This window comes from Acanthaster planci, linkage group LG13 (assembly GCF_054643075.1).
Source record: "Acanthaster planci isolate LZ-2023a linkage group LG13, COTS_SCS, whole genome shotgun sequence".
In the NCBI taxonomy this organism is placed as follows: domain Eukaryota; kingdom Metazoa; phylum Echinodermata; class Asteroidea; order Valvatida; family Acanthasteridae; genus Acanthaster; species Acanthaster planci.
Window position 1 is genome coordinate 3,989,000 of NC_141789.1, and position 23,926 is coordinate 4,012,925.

Sequence of the window (23,926 nt, forward strand, 5' to 3'; positions counted from 1 at the left end):
TTTGTGTCAGGCTGCCATTTTTATATTTCCACTCCTACTTAATTCTTCTCAAATAGGAGAAAGAAGTTTTTAAATAAATACTGCAAAATTACAAAAAGGATGACGAAAAAGTTTCATGACGTACATGTATAGGAATGTGTAAATAGAAACATATACACACACATTTGGATAATCGGTGAGTGTGCCACATTATACACATTTCTACATTATGTACATTTTTATTAATCTCTGCATTGTAAATGTAGCAAATATTTGGCCTATGAGCATGCAGAACTTTGCAGATCAACAATCAACCTGAAGCACAAATGAACGAGTTATACTGCGTCCTCTTTCAGTTCAAATCAATTGGCGTTCTCGTGCTACACAGGCGGTGCACCAGTCTTCAAAAAACAATGACTGCACGTCCCACCTCAACCCCTAACCTATGATCTCTTCTCATAACTGCACGGCGGGCACCAAAAGTGGTTTTTTGCAGACGAATAAATTTTTTATTTTTTCCTCGCTAACTCCCAGTTTTGTCCAGTCATAATGGCCACAGACCAAGATGACAGGTAGGTCGACAAAGGTAAAGATTCTGATACTCCCCTTAATTCAGTAGATTGTGTTTAATTCCAATCTTTCAATGGCAATCTTCAAACAACCTACATGTATAAGGTACATGTATGTCTCACCATGGCAAAGTACCGGTATCGCTACCACTTGTGGTCGCAGGATTGTTGACAACATAGACATGTACACCTGTGTATTTTGAAACTGTGCACTACCTGTGTACTAAGATTTAAGATGAAACAATCTTGCTGTATGTGGCAAAATTTTGCCTCCAGTCATAACACTTGATGTAATAGCAAGAGTAGACAGGACTGTTATTCCTTATGTGGTCAGAGTATCAAAAGAAGTTTGACACAGTGCAGATGTTAAAGACATGCAAACTTGCACAGGTACACACAAGGTTCCCCCTTCCCTTTGGACCAAAAGGGCGGATGGTAAAGACATGCAAACTTGCACAGGTACACACAAGGTTCCCCCTCCCCCTCTGAAAGCCAGTTTTACAGGAATCTCTGGGCTTAGGACTATAGAACATTCAATGGACTACATGTAAGTTTGCAGTAGCACCATGAATGTATCTCTTTTTTGAGTATGAGGGGTTCTGTAAAGAACCGGCGGTAAACGTTTTGGACAGTATGCTCTGTCCATCGTACCACCGGTTCTTTTCAGAACCAAAAATACTCAAAAAAGAGGTATACCCGTGGTGCTACCACAAACCTATCTTGTTTACTTGCTACCTCCACCACGAAAAGCTTCAAATCTCAACATTCAATGGAATGAGATTCACATTCAGGTTGGAATACAGATCGCATTCACAGTAGGAGTGACATGCGATGTCCCCATCCCCTTTTACTTTGGGTCCATGAAAAGAAAGGACCCATGCAGGTATTCCATGTACATAAAGGATGCAGCATTGTGGTGAAACATGCTGGTGTCTCTCCAGGCAGAAAAAAACATGTCTGAAAGACAACGCTACTCACTTGGCACACACCGCCCAACAAAGCAAACAAGGTTGCCAGAACTGTCAGTCCAGCTTTCATCATTTACATGTACACTACTATCGCGAAAACTAAGCAGTCGTTTTAATCAAGACGTAATGACTCTTTACCAGCATGGACAGCTGAATGGCACACATTTTGGATGAGACGATAAACGTGGCCATAAATCTTGAAGCCCCATACACATATCTCCCGGTATTCTGAGGTACGTCGTTGCCTTCTTAAATCTGAGGTACATGCGTGTGTGAGTAGAATCTGGCCCCTACCGTCCCTCGTCATCAAGCCAGTTCCCTCATGCTCTCAATCTGCGCTAGGTACAGCCTGGTCCTAGGTGTCAGCCGATCACAGTGGTCCCTCAGACAGGCCTCCAGCACCTCTACGTGGTCGCCCATCTGCAGGAGGCACTCCCTGTCCTCCATGCTCAGCCCAGCCTCAGCCGCAGGGTGGTACAGCCCGGACCTCTGTGAGGACTTGTCGCAGCACTGAGATGACTGGACACCTTTGCTCCCTGTCTGTAGTGACTGGGCTGAAAGGAGAACAAAAGAAGTAACTTCACTGTAATTTTCGGAGGTTTTTTAATCATCTGACCATACCTTTTATATTCAGCAAGATCTTCATGTACACATTTAAAACCAAAGAAATGTCAAAGTTGCAAGAAGCACTGTTTAAGTTGAATGCCTTCACAAGAATCTTGCACAAGGTAAATCAATAGAAACTCTCACAATTTTCTGCCCACATACATGCACGTGTGCACAATGTCCATGTAAATGTAATGTCTATTTTTGTCAGGTTTTCAAACTCACTGACACGTCCCTGAAAAAACAAAATAATCACAGAGCTCAGTCTGCTCGTTCTAATGCAACTAATGAAACAGATGTGTGATTCAGCAAATGACCTCAAAAGCTCATTTTGTACGATGATGTTACAAATAGCAACACCAGCTTTTGTCTGAGTCACTGGACTGACAACAGTAGAATCTCTCACGCGCACTCTGCACTTGCTAGATTGTCTCAACAAGATGTATAGAACATCTGCAGCGAGGTCATTTTACTGCATGCTGGGTTGTGTTGCTGTCATAAATCAACCACGAGAGGAATCAAGTTTCCAAACCACTACTTTTTTTGTGTGTGCAGTGTCAATATCATCTGACCAGCGGGCATTTGGGCAAGAAAGTACTGAGACGTTGCCAAAATGAACACTGAGAATACATCCGAGACAATGCACGAACGTTCATTTACAGTGGGTGGGTTGCATGCTGCATTGTTCTCAATTGAACATAGAACTGCCAAATCAGGGGGTATTTTGGGCCAAAAAAGCACCTTTCATGTCCATGTGTTCATTCTATAAATTTGGGGTCCAATTTTGTTGAACCGGTATCCCGGCCACATCATACATAATGTATGTATATACAATTTTTCCCAAGACTGACTAAGTAACGCAAATTACCTGCCAAGTAAAATAACAACAGTTTGAAGTCAATTATGGTACACTTATGCACAAACACCATATGCGTGTAACACTATATGTACAGTGTAGGTAACAGACACATGTATACTGAAGTGGAAGTTGACACTGCAAATATCACAGGGTTCCCCTGCCTATTCAACTGGGAGGCGGCCCACCTCACTGATCTTAGTGACCACTCGTTGAATTTTCTGTTGAATTTTACCACCTCACACTTAACCCCTTCGCTACGGATGACTGCTACTATATAGCAACTTTGTGTGAGCATTAGTGCATACCACACATACAGTCTATTCACCATGCAGCTGCTGGTTTAATGGGGCCTGCTGCTGGACAAAGCCCTCCTTTCAGGGCATACCCCAGCCCAGGAGTCACGGTCAAAAGAATCCAATCGTGAAGGGGTTAAAATAGACAAAGATGGAAGGAAAAGGAAAAGCAAAGTCACTTAGAGATATTTTGAAACAGATCAATTTTAAATCTTTCAGAATGGTAAACAGGGACGCAGAATACAAGATTGATTTGTTTTGGAGGCGAAATTCAGAGTAAATGAACTGAATTATTAGACGACATGTATATAGAATTTATTTTAAAAAACACACGCTTTTGTTTTAGGCACTAGGATTTTGGCCAAACCCCCTAGGGGATTACCCCATATCATGACTCAAACACTGTCACCAACTCTGTCTGTTTGATCTTGCTAGGCCATACATGTACAGGACAAGCAATTAAGCGTGCACTGCTCCACCTACATATACAGTTGTGCTTTGCCTCAAATTAAAAAGCCATCTCTTCACTTTGCAGTCGACATGATAGTGGGCGGTGTTATTTTACAAGAAATCTGTTCTCCATCCCTCGCACTGCAGGTGGGAAATCTCATGCAAACACACTGGTACATCTACATGTTTTTGCTTTTTTTCAGATTTGTCAATTTACAAAACGTTCATTGTTATTCACGCGTAAAAAGTAATGCCAACTCAAATGTCAATGTGGCACATGAATATTTACTCATTTGCTGCCGAAATAAAAACTACCCAGTCCCTCATCCCCAGTCGTTAGCGAACAGATGTTAAACTGTTACCCTGTATGCATAATGCAAACTATGAAAGTAGTAATCTCTTGGTGGTATACTGTGAAGTGAGCCACACCTGCTGGGAAAAACTACCTTGCCCAGGGACAAACGGCATTTTATCTCTGTCTGTGCTTATGATCCAAAGCCTCTCACACCAGAGATACTGTACATGTAAATGTAATAATCGACCATGTGACTCTGGGATTTTTCTGCATTAAAATGGTCCATTTTTTGCAAGTCATCTGTACGATGTTAGTGTGATACACTTCTCATTGCATTTTTCGTTTAAGACATGGTGACACCATGGCAGAGTAATACAGGTATTTGCTACAGTGACAGCCCAGCAGAATCCTAGTTCAATCCATGATAAATCTCCACAGATGTGTACAAACTAAATGGAATTTGTTGCCCTTTCTGAGTATGTACATGTACCGGTACACTGCTAAATCGCGGCCGATCCTAAAATATAACTGAAAATTTGCTGGGGGGTTTACACGTCCTCCAGTGTCGCTGTAACTGGTTCACTTCTACTTGAAAGTGATGTTCGCGCAAAGCAGTGACCACCCACCTGTCTTGTTCCGGATGTAGCTCTGCAGAAGACAGAACAGCAGCATGGCCAGCTCCTCGCATTCGTCCATGCGCCGCTCCTGCATCCCATTGCTAGGGGACCAGCCCTTCCCCCTGTCGCCCACATGCACATCACGCTCTGCCAGCACGAACTCGCTGATTCTCATGGGGCCCAATCTGAAGTGACAGGTCACCATCTTGTGGATGGACAGCACACCTTGCTGCTCCATGGACTTCTGCTCACAGAGGTTCTCTAGCAAGAGTTCTATAAGCTTTGACCTGACAGGGTCACAGGTCAGTGTCTGAATTAGAAATTTAGAAACAAGTAGCACATCAATATATGTCACATACACTGAATATGTGCCTACATAATTTCAAATAAATTTTGATACTGTAATAAAATTGAAAGCCCTCCACTGCAGATCTTTTGCTTTGTCATTTCCACGACAATTTTAAAATACACATACAAACTTTTGCTGAAATATTTGACCAAAAAATATGACTTTCAGGTTGCCAAACTGCAAATTCTCGGTTTGTGGCCCTGCGTGCTCTGCACGCTTTGAATTACACAGTGAAAAGGCTCATTGTTAGGTGGCATGCGGCTCTACTCGCGCTTTTGTATTTCCATTGCTTCCTTTCAAAGTGGGGACTATTGTGAAGCTGGTGATCAAAGATCGTATAGCGCCGCATAGCGGCGCAAGATGGCGAACTTCATCGTGAACACACGTAAAATGTTGCAATTACATGGGCGCCATTTGAGCAAGCGATACGCCTGCGCAATGCACATTAATGCACAGGCGCAGGCGCCGCAGCAGGGACGTGCACCTGGTGAGCCTGCGCCCAAGCAGTACCGTAAACTGCGCAGGCATATCGCTTGCTCAAATGGCGCCCATGGTAATTACACCTTTTGGGCAGAGTTTTCCATCTTGCACCTTCGGTGCTATACTATCTTTGCTGGTGATTATGATGCAAATTCGGTCTTTTCATTTATGGGCTACACAATCACCATATATACAAGAGCCACGGTCTGCCTTCTTTCACCGTGTTCGCTCGAGCGTGGGTTGAGAATAATAGCTGAAAAGCGGGCTGAGGATCTCAATTTTTATGGCAGCTCTTATCGTCTCCCGGCGCGAAGGGGTTAAGTTTGGCACTCATGTCAAACCGTACTAGTACAGAAATGGCGTGTATGTGCTCATAGCTGCACAAGCATGGAGATTTGTATTATGTCACAGATTTATGCAACATTGCCTACCAGTGGTAGTTATGCGCATGCGCCTGCCTTATTTGCATATCTCATGGGAAAGGTCCATTGTATGATTAGCTTTATGTGTACACATGTACCAGTACATGGTACAACATTACACTTGTAGGTGTACATGTATATTTACATGTACAGTGGAATATATGTATATGCCAAGATACCGAAAATTTTGAATGTGTACATTGTAAAGAATATCGCATGTACAGTACATGAACATGTAGTACACCTGTACACGTATGTATGATTTAATGTTAGCCAATATTGTATGTACATGTACAATGTACATGAATAATTTATGCATAATATGGACACACAATGTACATACACAATGTGCGTACATGTACATATAATATCTACATGTATTTACATGTACATGTACGGTACCGGTACTTTGTGTACGTGTGAATATAGCTCGCACAAATACGTGTACATCGCATGGTTTATCATTATGGAAAAGACCGTGAGTAATATTACATGTACGAGAAACCAATCGTATTGTCATGTGAGCTGGCACCTAGTGCGCTTTCACTTGACTCATTTGAATTGTTAATTTTCTTAATTGAAAGGCTTGATCCAGTTACATGTACATAAAGCAGGGCATTGTAATGGGATGTTTCTGGAACATGTGATACATGTACGGGTACTTCTCAGATAAGGACTTGGGTGATAGGAAACACTAATGTACCAGTGCACTGTCAATTTTCGAGCACACATGCACGGTCCACAGCACATGCACAATGCATGTACATCATAAAAATATACATGTACCGGTATGTAAACTTGCGTCTACTGCACAACGTGTATTGTTCTATAACGAACACAAAACTGCACTGCTTGGTGTAAAAAAACCACCTGATACAAATCAATACTTTCCCAAGCAATAGCGGAAGGCAAAAACTGTTCCATTTCGAATGTGGCGGAAAGCAAGGGCTTTTCTTTTAAATGGGGCATTTTTTCAATGCACGACAAATGGTTAATTCATCTTCACTCTGAGTGACTTTCATGACACCAAACACCTGTGGATGAGCAACTGTACACAGAGACAAATTGACTGCAAAGCTGTAAAACAGCAAATTATCTGGGCTAGAAGTAAGTGGCACAACGATATCTGTAAATTTCTAGAATAATTATCCTGGCAGCCACACCGATAGATAGCTCTCCTTTTCTTATCGCATACATGCACGCACAATGTACATACAATGTGCACGGTATCTGCGGTTAACCTACACCACACTAATACACACGGGTGTTTCCAAAACATCTGGTACCAACAAACCTACTGCAGTATCAAGGAAGAGTGCTGATTAATTTTGCAGTCAATCATACAGCCCGTAAATGGATACATGCATGAGCGTAAGTCAGGTACATGTTTACTGGTAGTAAGGAAATTTGTGGTAAATACTCATGTACATGTACAGTTTTTTTTATGCAAGGTCACCGGCAGATGCAACCCAAGCCCTCAGCTGGGAATTGCAGGGCTTGGACCCTTAACAACAGCTACCGCACATGGTCTTTTGTCTTTACATTGATCATGTACAATGCTCTGAGCTTTATGTACATGTACATGTAGCCTACACACATGTACGAGTAACAGCAGTTGGTAGTTAAACAGTGCAAAGATCTCACTGCCAAAAAAAGTTGCACACACACAAAATAAGTACAATAACAGACACACAAAAGAAAACAATATGCAACAGTGTAAGCAGAGTGATCATACTTGGAGGCATATTTTCCTGAGGTCCAGGCTTGGAATGTAGAGATATGGGTAGAGAAACTCTTCGGCAATTTTGAGAGCACTATTACTCTTCCCCACAGCATAGCTGAGAAAAAGGAGTTTTTGGAAGAGATGCAGGACAGTGAGGTAGCCCTCTGACCACATGGTCCGTGTGGCTATCTGTGTGGCTCTGTCCGGCTTGGAGTTGGAGTCTTTGGTGATTTGCCGCAGAAACTGCCAGACATTCCGGTCCTCGTGTGGGGCTTCCTGCTGGGGTTCGGGCACAGTGGGGCACGGTGCGAGCTTATTGGTGACAGTCTGGCACAGCCACTGTATCACGGTACGCACGTGGGCAAGACACATGTCTGCCGACAGCAAACCTTGGGCACAGGACTTCCTCCTCCCCCTTGCTGCCTGGAAATCCTCTGTCAGGACGATGACGACAAACTGCAAGGCAAGCACGTGGGCCAGGCGTGGGGTCTGAGTGCCCTCCGACCTTGTCCCCAGATTGAGCTTCTTGACGATGGTTGTCAGGAGATCCCAGTCTACAGTCAGACTGGTGGCAGCAGTGGGATGCAGACCGCGTATGTGCACTAAGGCTTCGTATCCATTCAGGACAGTGCAGTCTTCCATTCCATCTGCAAGCAAAACATCTTTCAGAAGATACATCATGTACTCCTCTGGCGCTCCGCGGTGTAGTGTGGCAAAGTTGCGGATGAAGATGATGGCATCATCAATGAAGCTCTCTTCAACAACTGCTTCAATAATGTCTCGCTGTCGCCGACAGAAATCTAAAATGACTTTTGAATCAGTTCTGGACCCCAAAGACTTGTTCTTCCCACTCCCAGTGACCGATGATTCACTTTTATCACCCTTTTTTATATCTGGAACAGTGATGTGAACAGGAGGGCCCATTGGTCTGTCTTCTTTTCTACAGCGTTGTGGCAGGCCTAAGTTTGCAGTCTTATGAGGTGACGTTCCAGTCAGCCAACTCTGCTTTGAAGGTGTGTGTACGAAACGCTTGCCGCAGGGTTCAAACTCATCCTCACTGTCTGAAAAATCGGACAACGTCAGGAGTGGCTTGCTGAGATTTTTCAACACTGGTTTTTCTGGCAATGTAGAGATGTTGCTTACTTTCCTTTGCCCCTTAGTTCTATCGTTTGACTCGGCTAAAGGACTGACTCCACGTTGGACCACTTTATTCTTCTTTGGTGGACTCGTGGGACTACTGGGGTCTACCTCCCGCTTGCATCCCTTGGCTGGGGCAGGCGGATACAACTCCACCAAGATTGGCGAAGCCGCTTGGACCCGCTGCCGAGTAAAGAGAAATGAGCGTGGGTTGGGGAGGTCTGATTCACTCTCTGAGGATGACGACGGCTCCGATTCGGAGGTCCAGCCATGCTTGAGATGCAAGTTGGTCAACTTGGGCTTCACGTCCTTGGTGTAGATGGTGCCTGGGAAACGGCTGACTGCCTTGGACAAGGACAACATAGGTGGCTTCTTTGGGATTGTCTTCTGGTGATTTACAACACGCCTCACCTTATGCAAGTGATGCTTCTTGGGCGAATACCTCTACAGAGAGAGAAAAAGAGACAGAGAAAAATGAAGTAATACAAAAATCCGAACATCAAATGACTGGTACCTCTACACGTTCACCCGTATGTTCTGTAATAATTGGGAAAGCATTGCACATGTTTAAGTACATGTATAATACCACATGTAAATGTAGACTTTGTGGGGAATTAAACCATTAAAGGGACACATTTTTATCAAGGTCACATCTGGGTCTCCATTTTCCCAACAAAAGAAATTGTCCTCTCAATGTGGTAAAAGTCTGGGCACTCCCAGGCCTTACAGACAGGATTACGCACAGTACGGTACATGTGCTGGAACTGATATCCACACAAAATCAGGCTCAGCCAGTGTTTTCCCTTTTTTTTCTCCACATGTTCTGCCACTGAGCTCTCACTCCAGATCAACAACTCAACAACTCACGCCGGCACCACTTTGACGGGTAAAACTTCTGTTGGGCACAACAATTAAAGAGTTTGATCTGTGCACAACAGGTTCCATTTTTGAAAGGGACCATGCAAGGAATTTTCATAGAAACAAATATTATGCAAGTTACAAATACGGGTAGGAAAATGAAATGGACATGTGACCGGCTGCCAAACCCCAACTATTTTCCATTACACAGTATGGTTCTGTAACATTAATTTAAAAAATTGCATCAGGGAACAAATTGGGAACTTATACCATCAATGGGATTTCTTTCCATGGTTAATAAATATTTGAAGTTTCAAGTTCAAACCCCCTTTGGCGAACGGAGCAGTTTTCGTGGGAACAATTCAATCTGTTTTGATTACATGTAAATTGGTTTGTTGACTTTGAAGGCCATTTTTCTCCATTTCAAAGTCTGCAATTTCAAGTTCAATATCTATATCAGAGTATATCCAAATTCCTCAAACACACATCAAATGAAAGTTTGTTGCTTATACATACCTACAGTGATTCCAAACTCCAATTCTGAATTTTCACCCCAAGCGTTGGGTTTTGCTAGAGCCAATCACATGTGTGACATCTCTTTTTGGTTACAATGTAACAAAACTGCACTCCTTTTAACATCCAAATGGCTCACATTTTCTCCTTTTAATATACCGGTAATTGACATGGCTGCAAAGGTACCAGTAGAAAAACTGATTGCCAGTACTTGAAATTGAGAACATTTAAATACACTACTGTTCAAAACTGGAGGTATTCTATCTGGGAAGATGATGTAACCTACACGTACATGTTCAAGGCAAACACACAAGTAACTTACATGTACAGTGCACATGACACCATGTCAAGGAATACCAAAGTGCATTTGCCTTCAGACAAGAAAGAATCCATTATCCAAGGATGTAATGGCCCTGGAGACACCGAGTCAAGGAGGTCTGTTACTCCAGACAAAATACCCATACATGTACATTTATGTACATGTAGCCTATGCAGGGGCTGCTTCGAGTCCTTGATGTGTAAAGTGGAGCAATTTATGAGGGCCTGGTTAAGTTATTTGTGTAGACCTCAGTCCCTTTATGATAACACTGGTGGTGGGGGGGTTGGCATCCTTCCATAATACCCTGTATGTTATATGCACTGTTGGGGTTACACCTTTCTAATATGCCCTGTAAGTGTTGGGTGAAGTGATGTTTTATATAAAATAATCATGGTAAAAAGTATCTACATGTACATGTAAATCCCTCACAAGGAAGAAGTCCCCGGCAGAACAAAATGAAAATATTTAGCAAATCCTATACATGTCTTTTATCTGATGTTCAAACTGCTTCCCTTTTTTGTCACAGGATGAAGAAGTCCACACATTATTTGAAACTTATTATTCCGAATCTTTCCCAAGAATCTTTCCACTGATTGGACCATGACTGGTGAATATGTCTAGAACTATTGGAAACTGTTGTACATTCGCACACATACAATATGAACATTTACATCAAATAAACACGGTTAATAAATGTGCCCTTTTGTTATGCCTTATAATGTAATACCAAGTGAAATAGAAATAGAAATACCGGTAGATTGATTTTATAGCTGATAATGTGATACATGTACATGTACATTGCAACCTTAAACCAAGTGATAATGTACAAAGTAATAGAAAAGAGGCCGATAATGCAAGGTGAAATGAACCGGTACATACATGTGTACTACAAACCTGCTAGTACTTCAGAATATTTTGGGGGACTTGGCTTTTTTTGTTAGGGCTGTCTTACAATTTACAGTCAGTTTATCCTACAAGTACTTCATTTACATAAATGGCTGATAGAACTGTACATTATCAGAACACAATCACATTATTGGCTGTGCAGTGTTACACATGGCCGGCACCACATTGAGCAATTTTTGACTGGATGGTAGGAAACATTCCTGTGTCCTCACTGTCCCAACAACTCGGTAACTGTATATTGTTCAACTGGCATGTACTGGATTGTACTCTGTAGTCCCCACAAGTACCGTACAGCACTGGAGGGGCATTGGTCTTGTGTTCCTGCTCAATAACTTCTGCTCTACCCACAGCAATGTGTGACAGCGTGTGATGATGGAAGTTCCTGGAACTGATAATGTGACATATACATGTACCCTAAGGAAAAGGAATGATGCTGACTTCAACAGCAAACTCAGTTCAAAGGTTGGAACGATCACTCCCCCGTTGTGCAGAGAAAATATCCACTTTCACTTTGCATTATCACAAATGAGGAAGTACATGTACAGTGACAATGCTTCCAATTAATTGGCAAAAAAATGGCTGGGATAAGCTACATGTACGGGTACATGTACGCATATTTTGCCATCTATGATAACCTACTGCATAAGCAAATATGACAAGTGCACTTTGAAACATTTCATCAAAGCTTGTTCAACTCCGGAGTATGGTAACTTTATCATCACTTGTCAATAAATTTACAGTAGCACAGACCTGATACCATGAGCAGTGTGTAGCTTCCTTGGAAAAACAAAATTGTCAGGTATTATTCAACAGTTTTTAGGGGGATTATTGTGAAGGATAAATTTTGCACTTTCTCTCCTGTTTTGACAAGTACTTGCCGGAAGTACTGCTTTCTGAGACCCAAAACAAAAGCACCCTTTGAAATCTACAGTATGGATGAAAGGATTTTCTAAGGATGGAAAAGCTAGCACCTTCCTGTCACTTTTCACCAAGAGAAGTACATGTATTTAGATCTTGCTTGTATTGTCGTAACATAACTATGAAAACATGTTGAGCTGAACTTTTGCTGTAGATATCATTTACGACTGCGAAATTGTTGAATCTCCAAGCCAATACAAATCGGGTGGTGTCACAATACGGTGATCACCTTCTGCCAATGTCAAGCAGCTTCAACCTACATCTATATCCACACCGAGAACATTTGTAATACCAGTAGCAAAGGTGGTTGGTGGGAACTCGCTACGTGCGTGGGCCAGTTCATGTTTGTTTGGCTCGGGGCGAGCTGAGCACGCGCGGCCAATACCTCTTCTGAATGCTCAGTCCTTGCGGGTGGGCTGGGTACGTGCACGTAACCAGTTGAAAAACACCCTACCAAGCTGCCTCGTTTGCTGGTGAGGGTGCACTGCAACTCAGGGTGGATATCATATGCATGTACACGTAAGTATTGATCATCCATAGATCCCTGGGAAAACAGTCCCCAGTCCTTAAAGCATAAAGCCGTCAGCAAATTTACATGCTATGGTCTCTCCTGAAATATACCGGTAAATGATTGGAATACAAATATGGGAGTTGAGATTTTCTTCAACTGCAAGTATATAAATAGTGTGTACGGTATGTACTGGTACAGCACATGTACATGTACACTGTAGATGATTAAATGTACATACTGCACATGACTGTGCACGAACATTTACTCCCCCCCTTTCAAAAAAAAAAACTCACAAGAAATAATCCAAATCAACACATGTTCAAGTCTATTAACAAAGTTGTTTACAAATGTCAATTGTGTGATTTTTGTGACTGCAATACTAAATTGGTACTGGAAAAGTCTCATAGGGATTCATTTACATGTACATGTGCTAAGTTTCTATGTGATGCCCAAGTTGAATGTGGGCCTACATGTATACATGTATGTACATTAAAACTGCCAAGATAACGTCAACATTGCATGTATGTAAAATACTCACCAGCAAACCAAAACTGAAAGCATGCACTCTTACTCAGGACAAGCACAGGAAATCACAAACTAAGTTTAGAATCTGATGTTAGAATTGCCACGTGTACAAATATACATGTAGATGTACTATACTAGTACCATGGATTCCTAATGCCTTGGTTAGAGAGATGTTGGAAATCTTGCCTCTCCAGCCGAATAACAGTGCTTTGACTCTAATAAAGCTGGCAATGAGCTGTGGGCTGGCTCCACCTTGACTGAAAGGCCCAGTGTGATTGGCCTTAGGCAGTGAGAGAGAGGTGATTCCCCCAAATGGCATTGCATCACCACCACTGTGTATGGCCGGCTGTGTGTAGGCTCACTCGGTCCCTGGGTGACGATTAAATCATCATAATAAGGACACGTTGCACAGGAGGCTGGCAGTCCTCCCCCCACAACCAATGGAGTGAATGCACGCAGCAGTATCACATGCACAGCTGCTGAATGAGTGAGTGTGGGTGTGCATCTGTGTGCTTGCTCAAGTAAATGCTAATAATTATTGAGGTTTCCCGTATGATTGACAGAACAATTCCATGCATTTCAAATGAACCATAACAAAGTATGTGCATGTACACGTATACACAGGTACATGTATGCATATGCACCAATGCGAAAAGATTTAAAGAAACAAACAGCGGACAAACAAAGCCTATGTCCAAAGACTGAATTAGCAAATAAAACTACATAGAATTCTCTGATATGTACATGTACACCACGGAAAGAACAAAGTCCAAAAAAAATGCTCTCCAAAAAACATTGAGGATGCACTCTAAGGTACCTGTGTGTGTATGCAAAATGGTAATGTTTTGGAATTACAGGAATGCACAGAATGACGTGAAAAGAATGAGCCAGTGGAGTGGTAGCTCCAGTACTAGTACTTGAGAACATTACATGTACAGTGCTGGTGTAACATGCTCCTATCCACCTGGGGTCCCAATGAACTGTCAATCCAAGGTGAGAGTTGGAACCTATCCGAAGCATGCATGATTTGATTCAAGCATGGAGGAAGGACACGGAAGGGGTTGTAACTCTGGCACTTCAAACTTTTCAATGATCGTCGCCGAGTCAGACAAATTATAGAAAACATTCCAAAAATGCCCGAGGACTGCTTGCATCTTAGCCAGACCAGCGGAGCCCGTAATATCCGAGAAATACTTGTGGTATTTTGCTTGCAATTAAATACAAATTATTACAGTGACAAAAAAAGAGAGAGAGAAAAATCCCCGGTATTAGACCTACTTTTGCCATCATGAGTAGACTTTTTAAATTTTGATACACTGTTCCATTATCCATGCAAAGTTTGTAATTTTATTCCCCTCCCTCCAATACATCAGTTTGCAAAGATTTGGTATGAATTTGGCTAAGACTGGCCAACAAAATGTTGACTACTGCTGGAAAGCTAAGTTCATAAGGAACAAAATGCGCTATTTCATCACAGGGAGTGATCATGAAATCTCGTAAAATATGCTTTCATGCCAATGCCGCAATAAAAATGATTCAAATGAAACACAAAATCTCGTGAACAATGGGGCAATTTATCCCCAAAATAACTTCAGAAGAAAGCTTCATTAACCCCAACCCTCCTCAATCCTTCACCTGTTGGAGGATTGAGGAGGGTTAGGGTTAAGGGCAACGACTACACATGTATATTTAGGGCACACAGCGTAACGCAAGCTACTGCACAAGCATTACATTTCATGTTGTTATGAGATCATACCAAGCACCAACAAATGCATGAACATTCAATGTCCTATACCTCAGTACACAAAGTTTTAAGGATGCAGATTACATGTACCAGCAAAAAAAATTGCGGCAGTGATTATAGGGTACAAAGGGGTTTCATGGTTGTGAAACAGATGGTGCGTAGCAAGTATTCACTGCACTCTGGATATGGACTTACCGGGCATGCCAGAAAGCGGTAACTGGCAAGATGTTATAGCCCGGGCAGTTCAAACTCCTTCCGTTATGATTCAAGCATGAAGCCATGTACTGTATTTCTTACTCAAATTATTTATTTATCCCAATTTTCCCAAGCCAAATGAAATTCCAAACCCACTTACATGTATTAGTTTTACAGTGCACATACAGTAGACGTTCTTGCCTTTTGATAAATTCCGTGCTACAAGTACTGTAAGTGCATGCACTACAACGTACATATACCGGCACACTACATGTAGGTACAATGTGATTTCATTTCTAATTTCATTTTATGCATGTACATGTACTACTCATGTACTATCCAGTACATGTAACTTCAGTGCCCATAAGTACCATCATCTCCACTCTTTCGCACACTCACAAAAACAAAACCACAAAGAAAACGCAAAAAAAAAACACAAAACAAAACCACCAACCGCAAAAAACAAACAAACCAAGCCCCCCAAACTTTGGACCAAAACCAAAAAACCAATCCAAAACCAACCAAACCAATCAGTAAAAAAAAAAAAGAAACAAACCCAAAAAAATGAATCAACTCATAACAAAGGCTTGACACAAAATAAGAAAAACTCATGCAGGTAATGAATAGAAATTTACATGCCTATCTTTGATTGGGGGACAAATCTGCTATTTTTGAGCTACAAAATTTCTCCTTTCATTCAAATATAGGTACATGTACATGTACATGTACGTACAGTATGTGCAGATTTTAAGCTTCCTCCAAAACGTTTTTTTCTCCCTTTCCTTTTCCTGGTTTTTTTTTGAGGGAGGGAGGGAGGGATCCTGCAATTGGCGGATCACGATCAGATGGGACCGCAAAAGGTGGACCTAATCCGGCAATTTGACCTGTCAACATCCGTCCGTGCACGAGTGGCGCGAAACTTTTGCGGTCTGATGAACAAACAAAAACGTTTTTTGGCATGTAGCTCATGTGTATTTTTTAACGTGCACAGCATGCACAATAAACAACTGCTGATCTACAGGCTAGCAAAATGTGTCACTACGCATGCGCAATGCATGCATGCCGCGATGTGTGCCTTGCCCTTTCACAATTTTCTTTGCGCATTCGTCCGTTTCTTAACCTTTTTCATTTGTGTAATTTCACTTGCTTTCCATCAAAAACTAATTCCGTGTTAGCGTATAGCCCACAGCGTGTGACAGAGTATCAAAAATGGAAGCAAAATTTGAAGAGACAATGTACTAGGCTGAACATTCGGTGCGATTCAAGGTCTTCACGTCAGTAGAACTCCGTACCCAGAACACCGTAGGGTCACAGGCATGCCGCCCTAGCACGCCACACTGCCACAGAGCACGCGCTCAGCAAGCTAGCACATGTGCAATACCGAACTCAGTGACCTTTCGGGCTCGACATTTCCGTACAAAAAGGTGGATCAAGCACTAGTGGGAACTCGACTTGCGGTTTCGTTGCGGTAAGATAACGATCACACCAAAATCAAGATCCACCTTTTCCCAATTCAAGTGGGAACGCGCTGCTAGAGAGGCAGTTTGTCACATACACTGCGTTGAATAACATCATGTAGGTGTGCAAGATTAGGCTCATGTTTGGTATGAACTAATGAACTAAAACCTTATTTTGCAGACTAACATTAATTAACAAGTATACAGTTAATTTATGATTACAACCATGAACAACCACTGGGGCAACTTTACAGAGAAAATGCAATAATTTAAAAATGTCAGGACTACCGGTATCTTAAGCAAGTAGGAACACTTGAGGTTCATGAGAAAGTGCTTGCTGTAGAAACTTGAGACAACCCTAGACTTGACAAAGTCTGAACACCACAGAAATGACATACACGAACATGATAAAGCCAAATGTGCAAAGGTTTTTAAAAAGATATTTAGTCATTTTTATGTAACTTTGTCATTTACTGTCCACAGAAGCCAGTGCCCATTTTATTGACCCCATTAAACCCTACTGAATTCTACACTATTCAGATATATTGTGTATTTTACTCAAAATGGTGGGTTTCATAAATGACACAGTGACTTGAGAAGTAGTGGACTTCTAAGAGCACTGTCTTTCTTGGTCTGGTCAGTTGGGAGGTTTAAGGATACCTGTAGATTGAGGTGTAAGCATACAGTGCAACTACTAGTATAATATGACACGAGAAGTAAGCAAGAACCACTTGATGATCTTTAACCCTGAAGTCATAAATTGAATAACAATTGCAGCAACGGCATGGCAACCGAACATGCACAGTGTGTGTTTTTGGATACTCAGAAATATTACGGCAGCAAAACTTCATCTGGCTATGTGCTTCCGATGACATTGTGAATTTGTAGTCACAACTTGGAATTCAGACCTAGTGAAATTTTGGACTTCCTTTCCTTAACCCTCCAAAATCCTTTTCTGCAAAGTGGAGGAATTTTGAGGATTCAGGGTGTATGGCAAAAGTGCATGGCTGTTTTGAAGGATGCCATACGTGCAGGTCGTGGATTAGACCTTATGTTGTTTGTGCTTACATGTAGTCAAGCACAAATGCAGCCCGACATTTCTTTTGAATCAACTGCACAGCTCAATAGTGCCATTCGCACTGCCTCAACATAATGACAGGAATTGCTGGAGGATTTTGAAGGATTTGGGCAGTTAGGCACACTTCCAAATGACATTTTCATGAAATTTCAGAGGATCTTGGAGGATTTTAGCTCAATGCAATTTTTTTATGTTGAAAATATGAGGATTTCGGAGGATTCAGGATGGTTCCTTGTAAAAAGGTCTAGGGGGTTAAGGTTAAAAAAGATCCTCAAATGCCAAAAATCACATTGTGAGTAGGAAAAAACATCCTGTAAAGTCTTGAGATTTTCAAAAAACTCACAAGGAAAATCTCACAACTGTTGGGGGCTGGCAAAAATTACAAAATGTCCAAAATGGCCTGGGACTGACCTCTTGTCTCCAAACTGGAAGCAGTCCATCTAAATACTAAACCTAGTACGTAGTCCAGACATCAATAATTGGTAGCGTTTGTTGTATTTGTACTTACTGTCTTTCTCACACCATGCCTGCACTAGAATCTTGCAAATCTTATGCAAATTTATATTAACCTATCTTCAAACAGATGGCAGTTTGACATTTGATAACGCAGGTCGAGTACGGGATACAGATATCACAGCGTTGCACATCTGATTGGCTTGCTTGATTACCATACTTCAAGGCTGAAGTCTGCACACAGCGGGCATGTTTACAATTGTTACACTGCATTCTGTTTTCACTCTTGCCATGTCAAACATTGACGGAGCACTCTCACTAAGCTATGAAACAGTCATCTTGGAGCAAGTCTGAATGTAATCCAAGTGACTAGGACTCTACAAATTGCCTCTTTTACATGTAACATTTGGACATAGTTGTTACAGTGCAACCAGTGCATGAATTGAATGTTGTGTTTTTCCGATTATGTTTTTACTGTGTTCCGTTCATTGTTTTTATTCTGAGTAAATATCAATCTACCCCGAAGGTAATGGAATCATGCAAAAGTTTTAGCCAATCAATTGTTCGTCATTCCCACATAGACGTAACTCTGCCATTCAGAGAAGGCGTTCGCGAGGTGGGAAAACGCCTTCCCGTCTTACGCCATGATATTTTGTTCAGGCCGTGTTAATTGTCAGAACACCCATCGGATTATTGTGAATCAAATCACACCAGTCGATGAAGAATAGGTCGCATTGTACAATCGGACACAATTAGAATCTTTGGGTCCATGTTGGAGTTTTCTTATGTGAGAGAGAGATAGAGAGTCAGAAGTCATTTTTGACTTGCTCAAGAAAGGCAGGGGTTTGGAGAGCGACTGTGTGATGCAAGACCAGTTTTGACTCCCTAGCATCAGAAAGCTGAGCCAGCAGACTTAGCTTTTTTGTGGATCTGTTTGACCACTTTGGAAAAGATGGAAAAATCTGTTTCTGTGACAATTACTAATTAGGCAAACTAGGGCCTAATTCCAGCCACAAATGTCCCGGTCGGCATTAATGACTTCATGGCAACAGTTCACCTCCCAAGACAGACGTTCAGCAAATTACTGATGAAGTTTCGTCATAATTGCAGTAGTAAGACTATTAAGCTGATCCTGGAGATTGAGGCTGATGATTTTCGAGAAGATCGGAAATTTAGATTTATGAAAATTTTATAAGGATAATGATATAAGATTTGTGGTAATTTGGAAAGGAAACAAATTGGAACATGATTTCACTAGTTACTTAAACCTTACTGTTAAGGTTTTGGGTGTATATTTATTGTAGATGGCCAAGAAAATCACTGGCTATGATGTCGAATTGAATAAGTCCAAGTACATGTAACTTGGATCCTACAAATCACCTTTTATTAATATTGTAACATTTGAACATGGTCAGGTTATAGTCACGACAGTAGGGTTCAAGTACCGTCTGTAGGTTTTTTACTTCCATTCATTCATTTCACTCAAAATAGCTCCTCTAGTACCCCGAATCAAAATCCTCAGAATTCACCTCCAAAACGTTCCGGGTACAGTTGATGGCTAGGCTACTCAGCTACGATGTCGAAAGAAGTTGAGACACAAAGCAACACAAAATGAATGGAGATCGTCGAAAAAAGTCCAAACCGTCTGGCCCTGTATTATAGTTGCACCAAATGACCGAAAAGGGGCCAACCACCATTTTGATTAGATGACATGCTGCCTTTTTTGCAAGCCTATCAATTTGATTGGCCTGCAAAAAACGCCGCAGAGCATGCATGACATAAAGTCACGGAGGTAGAAATAAGATAAAGTATAGGGAATCTCCACATGACACCGTTACACATCTATCCCACGGGATTTTATCTCTAACTAGCACAAATCAGAAAATAAATACAATGAACAAACCTCTTCAAGTTCAAAATCACTTTCGCTGTCGACCGTCAGATCGACAACCTCAACCTTTTCCATGTCCAATCCAAGTAGGCCTACATTGTAGCATCTTTTCCTACCTCCATGATATGATAATACATTTACGATAATTGTTCCGGCCGCTAGCATTGCGGGCCGAACGCTAGCCTTTACTCAAGGCGCGCGTGGCTACCTAGTACCTGGACACACAACTCACACGCACGACGGAAACTACCAGTGGTCGTGCGTGTGCGTCGTGTATTCAGGTAGCCACGCACGCCTTGAGTAAGGGCGGGTAAGCCGAACGCGCGCTGGGGCCGAAGACGATACGTGTGAACAGTAGATGGCGCCCTGCACCACAGACATTGAAAATAGTGTAAAATCAACAAAGTTTGGAGCCCCATGGCGGGCAACTGTACCCCTGAGGCCTCTCAAACAAAGAGCAATTTGTTGTTCGGTCCTTCAGATTTCATTTAATTTTCATTTTTTAGTAGGGTAACCAAAGATTTTTCACCCCTCAAAGGTGAATGTCCCATGTCTTCTCAGTAGCCATTTTTCAAATGACATCCCTCACCTTTTAAGTCAGGTTCTTGGCCTGACTGGGCGTATTCCCCTTCTCTTGTTCAGAAAGTGGGACAGGGCTGCCAGTGATTGGCTGATGCCCAGTGGTTTCAAACCCTCCCCCTCTTCCTTAAAAATCGTTCTGCCGGCGTTGTGCAGTGTGTGGTCCTTATATTGAGCTTTCGAACAATACACTGAATAAATTGCATGGCTTCCAGATGTGTCAAACGTACATTTGGGAAGCGAGTCAACCATGCTGATAGGCACCTGTATGGAAATTTTCAGCATGGCAAAAGTTCTAAATGCTAGAGAGTTGCATATTGTTGAAGGCTCTATATTTTAGCAATGTTTGAGTTTTTGTCCCTAGATACATGTATCTTTCACACAGAGCAAGCTATTACATCCGCCCGAGAATATAATATAGAATCAATCCGTGCTCTGAAATATGTGATTGCCGACTCGGAACTGTCGGTAACTGAGTACCTTCTTCAGGGCAAGCAGATTCAGTTGGTTCTCAGTTACCAAAAGCTCGGCGATCACATATTTCAGAGTACTGATTTGGTATTTTATTCTCGTCGATAATCTGATCACAGTGCTACGCAGCCCTTCCATATTTCTCTAAGCTATTACATCACGTCGTTCACATACATCCTCATAGAATTTTTTTAAAATAAAAGAGAAAGTTGATAAAAATTCATGATAACTGTATCTTCAATTTTGTCCACTACCATAGCTACACAGCCGTAATTTGTTGGAGCCTGTGGCTCTACCATCCAATTTTTAATTAATTTAATAAAAATCGTTGGTCAAAAGCAGTGTTGGGCATTTGTTATTTGCCCAACCTTGGTTAAAGCTGCCACATTGTTGGTCAATTTTCCGACACTGTAGGTCAAACATTGACCAAATATTGAGAATTTGCTCAAATGTTGCTAAGTTGACATTTTACCAACATTAGGCAAAACATCAAACCAAATTTTTACAAGTGTGTATAAATTATCTGATCTTCACATTTTTAAGCCAAAACACCATTCCGTCGACTGGTATCGTGATTGGAATTTCTAAATAGGAAAGAAATCTCATACAATTGCACTGCATCTCTTTAATTTTCTCCAATGCTATGTTGCGCACCCGCAAATCTCGTTGGAGTCTATCGCCCCTGGTTTTTATACCCAGCAATAAATGAGACCGAGGGGTACCCCCCCCAACATGTCCAATCCCGATACACATTCCAGACTATTGTTACTTTTAACACATCCCCCCCCCCAAGATGTCTGAAAGGAATTCCCCAGATTCCTGCGAGACAACGACCAACACAAAGCAGGGGGGGGTTCTCTTCTGAGGGTTCCTTATTTTAGCCGAGCTATGCATTATGGAAATGTAGGAGAAATCCTTTTGTTGTACTCTGGCGCGATCGTGTGTTCCTGCACTCCTACGCAGTCTCTCCTCAGTTTGGCATGTTGGAAATCCCCCTCCACGTGGCTGCGTGGTTGGGCGTGGTAAGCCTCACTGGAATGCCAATACAAACCTCAGACTTTATATTTGTCAGTCATTCACCAAAGATGACAGGGTATAACCCGGCTCTACACTTTGTACACGTGACTTCTTATTCTGTGTTTCACCTTTTTACAGACGACACGTATTGTGCGTTCGATTAGCTTACACGTGTAAGTCAAACTGACACAAAGCGTTCGTTTAGCCATCACGTGAACTTCGTACCTGCCCTAGTGTCAGCCAGCGGGTCTCTGGAAGCTTCCTAACTGTAATGACCTCACGGATGGACTGTTCGAGCATGGAAATGATGGTGCACCACTAAAAATAAATTCCCATAGACAGCAGTGATAAATCCCCATACTACACAAATATTTTAAAAATACTCACAGGTACAGGCTGCACAGAAAACTGATGTTCCACATGTCCTCTTTCATTTTCCTTTCAATTTTTGGGGGGTTCACCAATGAATTTTGAGAAATTTTCACCAGCCAGCAGACCAACCCTAAAATGCAGAAAATGTCCCTGTCCAGAAAAGTAGCCATTTTGAAAAAACATCTCTCGGCAAAATGGCTCAAATATTGCCACTTTCAAACCCGATTGCATCCAAATTGCTCAGAATTGGAAGCCTTGAGTCCGGCCCCGGGGTTCACTCTCATATTTCTTCAATTCCTCAGTTCCATGGCTCTCAGGACCTTCTAATATGGAATATTTTGAGTCTATAACTTAACTCGGCGGACAGATTTTTGGCCTAAATACGAGGGTGCACCCTGATGGAACGTGGCGGGGATGGGACTTGACCTTTTTCATGAGTAGTATGTAGTGCTGGAGGATTATCGGAAGTTGGAGGGTTATCGGGCGTTTGACGATTGACTTCAGTCTCAGGTTGGCGTTCGGGGATTGACAAGGTAGTACCCATTCCAAAGTCAACTTTCACTGTCCAAATTTGGAGAGGTGCGAGCTGGTTAATTCGACCGGACGTTCTTAATTGCTAATATGGTCCAAATGACGATGGATTTCACATTCATTATGGTCAAGTCCAATCGGAACTTGAAGGACACCGGACCCGAGGTATAAGTGTGATGATACCCAGTAACCATTGGTAACTGGTCTTCATAAAGTTGCGAACGAACACGGTGTCGCCATCCGTGACACTTGCGCCAAGGTTTGCGTATGGGTGTCCGTGAAAGTGACGCATGAACACATCGTGTACGCAACGCAGCCCAAAAAACGTACACATTAAAAGGCGCCTTTAATGGCATGCATGAAGGTGGCACACAGTGCGTTCAGCTAATCCGTGAAAGGCCAGGTGATATGAAGATGTGCGAATACGCACGATACCATTTTTTATGAATTCGCAATACATGGGTTGCAAACAACTGTCTCATCTTCTCGATTGTTGCAGGAGTGGTGGCGTGGTTCATCGGGAAAACCTCCATGTACTTGGAATGCGAATCCACAACGACGAGGAACATCTCGCCCATGTTAAGGGCCGGGGCCTGCATAGTCAATATGCTATATGGACCAGGGGCGGTCCGACCATTTCCACGGATGCTGTTTGGAGGCATGGGTTGATATTTCTGGCACTGAGCTGTGGCATACTTTGACCTCACAAACATCTCAAGCTTGTGTCGAGCACATCCATCTTAAGCCACCAATTAAGCGAACCCTCTGGCGAGACTTTTCATCCGGAATATGCCTAGGGTGACCTTCGTGAAGGCCATGGAGAATGTGCTCTCGCCCTTGT

The 23,926-nt window shown here is 42.2% G+C and overlaps 1 protein-coding gene across 4 annotated transcripts; it reads right to left on the reverse strand.

The window, feature by feature from the left end:
• LOC110981288 (uncharacterized) lies at positions 1-23,783 on the reverse strand. Of its 4 annotated transcripts, none has more exons than XM_087144919.1 (4): positions 22,570-23,783; positions 7,623-9,191; positions 4,646-4,946; positions 1-2,070 (listed from the first exon to the last, which is right to left on the reverse strand). In XM_087144919.1, the coding sequence occupies exons 2-4, from the start codon at positions 9,108-9,110 to the stop codon at positions 1,823-1,825; spliced, it is 2,037 nt and encodes a 678-aa protein (XP_087001045.1). In that variant the 5' UTR covers positions 9,111-9,191; positions 22,570-23,783; the 3' UTR covers positions 1-1,822. The 4 variants fall into 4 exon arrangements, with proteins under 4 accessions (XP_087001045.1, XP_022094446.2, XP_087001044.1 ...); XM_022238754.2 differs by lacking the exon at positions 22,570-23,783 and adding an exon at positions 20,128-20,417; XM_087144918.1 differs by lacking the exon at positions 22,570-23,783 and adding an exon at positions 13,439-13,990.
• Positions 23,784-23,926: the final 143 nt, after the last annotated feature.

Bases quoted from the DNA above. Each gene is read 5' to 3' on its own strand.
- LOC110981288 (XM_022238754.2), bottom strand. From the start codon at position 20,280: ATGCTAGCGGCCGGAACAATTATCGTAAATGTATTATCATATCATGGA. The intron at 4,947-7,622 runs GTATGATCACTC...TTTCTAATTCAG, and splicing joins TCAGGAAAATATGCCTCCAA to ACACTGACCTGTGACCCTGT. The intron at 2,071-4,645 runs GTGGGTGGTCAC...TTCTCCTTTCAG, and splicing joins CTACATCCGGAACAAGACAG to CCCAGTCACTACAGACAGGG.